The following is a 5,488-nucleotide window of genomic DNA, read 5'->3' as shown; positions in this document are numbered from 1 at the left end:
AGATAATTCAGGTATGAGAATTCATTATCCGTTCGGATTTTGTTATTTTATGCCCAACCCTAGTTGATGGTGTGTTACTATGTTTGTCTCAGAAAGAAATCCCTAAAGGCCTAAACTCTCTTTCAAATAGATTGGGCATTCATAAAAGAGTTCAAATATTTGGAACCATATATTTTACTTAGCTATTTAAATTACTTCAACCGAAGTAAAGGCCACGGTTGCAGAGATGCAGATTCTAACTCTTGTTTGACCCAAATTATGAGATATACTACTCAACAGCCCACGAAATATTGAACATCGAAACGTCCATAAAATGCGTTTTCGTCTACCAAAAACAATAGCTACAACTAAAACATGACGACTGAACCAGAAACAGAAAGACAATCGATAACTTTAGACCAGCCACAAAACAAGGAAACTGACACAAAGAACATGATGTGTAACGCTCTAACAAATCAAACCGCAGCCCACAATTCTCAAAATCAGCTCGTAAATAACATTTTCTAGTCGTCCAAAAGGGTTTCCACTTGATTTGGATAAAGCCGGAATGTATATGATATATGTTGCGCCAGCCTTATTCCCATGTATGATTAGATATTACCTCATCGCTGCTCCTCATCGGGTAATTCTTGACCAATTGCCTGTAGCGCAAGTCTGTAGTATAAAATCCCCATTGTTGCCATACACGCTCTGCACATTGGTCACATAGATTTAGGCTACAATTGATAATACTAATTGATTCTGCACCAAACATTTGACATTAACAAGCAGCTGAAGAAAATTTACACTGTAAACAAGGTCTTACATGAGAGCTATGAAAATTAGTATTTTCCTTATATCCATTCTTGATGATCGTTGATGCCTTACACGGCCTTCAGAACCATCATCTGCCTTGGTTGCATCCTTACGAGGTGGTGCAGTCACGGGTAGAGTTGGTAATGCACTTGACCAGAAAGGTAGTAAAGCACGTAGAACCTTGTGACGGAAAGGACCTTACAGGGGAAAAGAAAAAGAAAAAAAGAATCAGTTTCAGTCATCGCGACAATGCTATAGAATCATACAAAAGTGGAGTTCGTCTAATGGAAGGCAGACACATGCATGTCAGAAAACAAAAACAAAAAGAGGAAAGGAGAACCAAAACTTCAGCGTAAGTGTTGTAGTAAAGCAAAAACCAGACAAGAGAGTACGAACGATAAGGTTTTTCTCCCACCTCTTCTTGAGTACTTTTTACGATTCCCGTCTTCATCGTCCGCATAATATAGAGTCTCGGAGTTCTGCCTGTCCACAGCGGGTACTCCTTTACGTGCAGCAGCAGCAGCAAGCTATATACGACATAAACAAATAGATAACATTGTGACAAATCATAGAGGAAAACAGAAACTGCAACTATTTTTTGTGAAGAAAACCAAGTTTTTAAAAGAATCTCTTACTCCAGGGCTTGAGCTTTTCATGTAATTCCCAGCAGAAGCAGGAACATCTATCTCAACTATCTCTGAAACCGCAGGTTTGGAATATTCTCCGTTTCCATCTACTGAATAACCATCAGGAAGGTTATTCCCTTCTTGTGTATGAGAAGATGATGATATATTAATTAATGCATCCGAAGCAAATGCAGGTGGTGGGCTACGAGATTCGGTGGATCGAGAAACTGGATGGTTCCCAAGTAAATTCTTCTCAAGACCAGTCTGACATATAGAGAACAGACAATTAAAATCCAACAAAACCAGTAATTCTTTCAGGCTGTGTGACAATACATACAACAGGACACTGCCAAATCTCTGCGAATTTTATATGCTCTTACTGAGAGATGTCTAAGTGAGGGTAACACTTGAAAAGGTATTAGTTTTAAGATTTTGACTTCAAGAAGAAAAGTTGGATAATCTGGAAAACAATTGAGCTAAAAGATGAAACTAACCTGCGTAATTACTTCCCTTAACAGAGCATGAAGCCGAGATCCTGCATCTTTTACCATCTTAGGAGGCCATATCTGCATTTAATGATCATATGAGAACTATATTATGGCACTCTCCCAAGAATGAAACAACACTCCGAAGTAAGGTAAAACCAGGCTATACAAAATGTTTTTCCAGTAAAACATAAGGACAGAAAGGAATGGAATACAATCGGGATGGCTATTAGCTCAAACCCTCGTGAACCAAAATAATCAAGATAGTTACCTGCCTACCTCCAGTATATTACATCATAGAGGAAAGTATAACACACCAAAACATAGTAAGCAGCTAAAAGTCATCAGAAATTTGCTAGAAAAGAGTCAATAGAACATGAATTATCAATCGTTAAAATTTGCTAATTTTAGTTACTTCCCCAAGATTTATCTGTCTAGGTGTAATTTTGATAGCTAGACTTTCATCTGCTACATTACAAACAAGGGTTGCTGCTGACTTGAAAAAGCTAACTAAACTAGAAAATCATGTACCATTACTGCCCGAAGAATCAAAGGATACAAAATTGCCTAAAACGTTAGGTCCAAAACAAGACACCCAGATATTCATAAAAATTTACACATGGTCTCCACATGCAGATAGTCTTTATCATGCTTCTATGGCCAAAAGGCCCAGAAAGCAAGAACAACACTGATCAAGTGCTCAATATTATTATAGGGAAACACAGGAAATCACTCCAACTCAAATATTTCTCTAAATCCATGTATCAATATGAGACACCAAAAAGAGCTCCAGCCTATACAAACACACAAGGAAAACAATGCGATAGAAACATGAAGAACACAAAAGAACTTTTACTACTAAATTAATATGAATCAATAGGGCTTACAGGTGTGCTACATGATGGGCACACATAACCAGCAGGTGCAGTATGAGGAGGAAAACTCTTGATAAGCGAAACCAGGCAACTTGTATGTATAGCATCTGACACAAACAGAGGGTAATGAAGGTTCCATTAATTTAGTTATCAAAATTCATAACTAAAACTCCAATCCAACAATGGTAAGAGTCAGATAACATACGCAAGCAACCCAACCGAGTGACTTGATGACCTGCCCCCTCATCAAATGTTGCTTGGCATTGACAACACTTTGGCTGGTCATATTCTCCATCTATCACCCATTCTGAATAAGTCCGGACCTATTGAGTACAACATGATAAAAACATACTTCTATCATTGTCGCACCATGTCTACCATGAAGTGGTAAAAAGAAAACGAGAAATTCTGACATTGTTCAACTTATAACGAAGGAAAACAATTGCAGAAAGATCATAAAATAGAGCAGATGGCTGCTTGTGCATACAATCAGGACACAAAAAATATATATATATGCCCCATGAAATAGAACTTCCTGCCACTAATATTGATCTCAGGTCTGTTATGATGGAGCAGTGTGAAATTAACATCAATAAATGTCTAAACAGCTACATTGACAAAATCAGAGATGGAGTTTATACTTTTAGAAGTATTTAGTTGTTTAGAGTGTCAATTCTATAAATTACCACATAATTACTTGGGCACCGTATATCTACAACATCCTTTACAAATGCACAAAGATAAAAATCAATAACTAAACAAAACCAAATGCTTCCGTTCCCATAAGCAGCAATCTTTGCAACAGTTAGATATCTTCCACATAAATTTCCAACTTCTTTTCCAAACAACAAGAGACTAATTTCTCTATCAAACTATCAGTTCGCGGTAACACCAAATATAGGATTTGATCAAACATACCACACAGGTTTGATGCTCCGGGAAACAAATGCATTCCCCGCAAACAGGGACCTTGTGAACAAAGCAATACAGCTTGGTAGCCTGACAAAAACGTAGAGAAATTGGAAACATTAGGTCCGCAAGAGAATTCCAAGCAGAACAATTTTACAAACAACCAAATCGTTCATAATTTCCCACAAATCCAGATCAATATTAGGGGAAAATTGTCGCAACAAGGTACACATGCAAACAAAATAAAAAAATTCTCTCAAATTTCAACTGAAAAACTCAGATCACGAACACTTTGATTTGACAAGAAAAACCTCCCACAGATCATCAAATGGTACAATTCAAGAATTGCATACCTTTCTGCATTTGCAGACCACCATTGCAAAACGACAAGATCAGAATAAACAAGCCAGAGCTCAGAGAATTAGATCGCACTCCGCAATCGAAGCAAGCTTAGGGTCTCGGCTGGATTAAGGATCACACAGAAGAAGAAGAAAACTGAGAAATTGAGATCAAATTTATGGAAAAAACTGAACTCGTCGGAGACATTGCAATATTCATAGATCAGATCCGAATCAATCGAAGAAACAATTGAATACGACAATTCAAAACCCAGATTTTGAAGATCAAGGATCGAGAGAAAAGTGAAGAAGATGAGAGATGAGAAAGAGAGAACGTACCAAAGCAGAAGAAGCCGCGAACCAATTTTTCCCTTTGCTGGTTCCTGAAGCTCTTCTTCTTTTTTCTTGTGTGCAATTCTTCTCTTCTTTTTTTTTTTGCCCTATATGAATATGATATTACTCTTTCTTTTTGTTTTATTTCACACAAAAATCAAATAGGAAAAATGTCATTAAAATCCCCAACTTATTCAAAACGTTGATTTAAATCCTCAACTCACGACGAAACGAAATAAATATCAAATTTATGTTGACTTTCCAAATAAATATTAAACTTATGTTGACTTTCTAAATAAACACCAAACTTTCATTGACTTTGCCATATTAGACATGACGTTAAGTGAGTTAACAGACAATGTTAACGGGATTAATTTTCTGTTAACAGATCCGCTAATTAAAAATGACAGTATTGTTGAACTATAATCAAATCTCATCTAAGTCATGTAACCTAAAGTCGTATTCATATAAGTTAGTTATTTACGTAAGAGTCACGAATGTACATACGTATAGTTGTGTCTGTTCGTAAAGTTGTGTCTTTTCGATTAACACATGTACGTACACGTTGTTTCGTGTTGTATAAGTAGATCGAGTCAAACTCAATAACATCATTGTGTGTAATACATTTTATCTTATCAATAAAGATCAAATTTCTTCATACTCTATTTTTCATTTTGGTTTTGTTCTTCATACTCTGTTAAAACAGAGTTCGTTTGTTGATCAAAACACTAACAAGTATTCCTTCTAAACATAAAACGACGTTGTTTTGTCGTAACTGTTCAATAAAATCCCCAGTTTCAAATCATACTCTATTTAGGGTTAGGGATTTTGCTCGATTTGGGGATCTAAGATTGACTTTAGGGATTTAATTCAATCGTTACGACAAAACGACGTCGTTTTGTTGTTATATGAAACAATGTCGTTATCAATTAACATATATGTTAACAGAAAATTACCTCCGTTAACGAGATCTATTAACCCACTTAACGTCGTACCTAATATGGCCAGGTCAACGGAAGTTTGATATTTATTTGGAAAGTCAACATAAGTTTGATATTTATTTGGAAAGTCAACATAAGTTTGATATTTATTTGGAAAGTCAACATAAGTTTGATATTTATTTCGTT

At 36.1% G+C, this 5,488-nt stretch overlaps 1 protein-coding gene across 1 annotated transcript; it reads right to left on the bottom strand.

Annotated features, from left to right (window-relative positions):
- Nucleotides 1-245: 245 nt before the first annotated feature.
- LOC9319927 (zinc finger protein-like 1 homolog) lies at nucleotides 246-4,470 on the bottom strand. Its single transcript, XM_002883814.2, has 10 exons — nucleotides 4,368-4,470; nucleotides 4,044-4,152; nucleotides 3,700-3,780; nucleotides 2,987-3,104; nucleotides 2,794-2,888; nucleotides 1,916-1,987; nucleotides 1,431-1,685; nucleotides 1,211-1,322; nucleotides 806-992; nucleotides 246-690 (listed from the first exon to the last, which is right to left on the bottom strand). Exons 2-10 carry the CDS (start codon nucleotides 4,065-4,067, stop codon nucleotides 603-605), a joined length of 1,032 nt encoding a protein of 343 aa, XP_002883860.1. The 5' UTR covers nucleotides 4,068-4,152; nucleotides 4,368-4,470; the 3' UTR covers nucleotides 246-602.
- Nucleotides 4,471-5,488: the final 1,018 nt, after the last annotated feature.

Source organism: Arabidopsis lyrata (genome assembly GCF_000004255.2).
Source record: "Arabidopsis lyrata subsp. lyrata unplaced genomic scaffold ARALYscaffold_3, whole genome shotgun sequence".
In the NCBI taxonomy this organism is placed as follows: domain Eukaryota; kingdom Viridiplantae; phylum Streptophyta; class Magnoliopsida; order Brassicales; family Brassicaceae; genus Arabidopsis; species Arabidopsis lyrata.
Note: the sequence above shows the minus strand (reverse complement) of the source record. Positions and strands in the feature narration are given on the sequence as shown.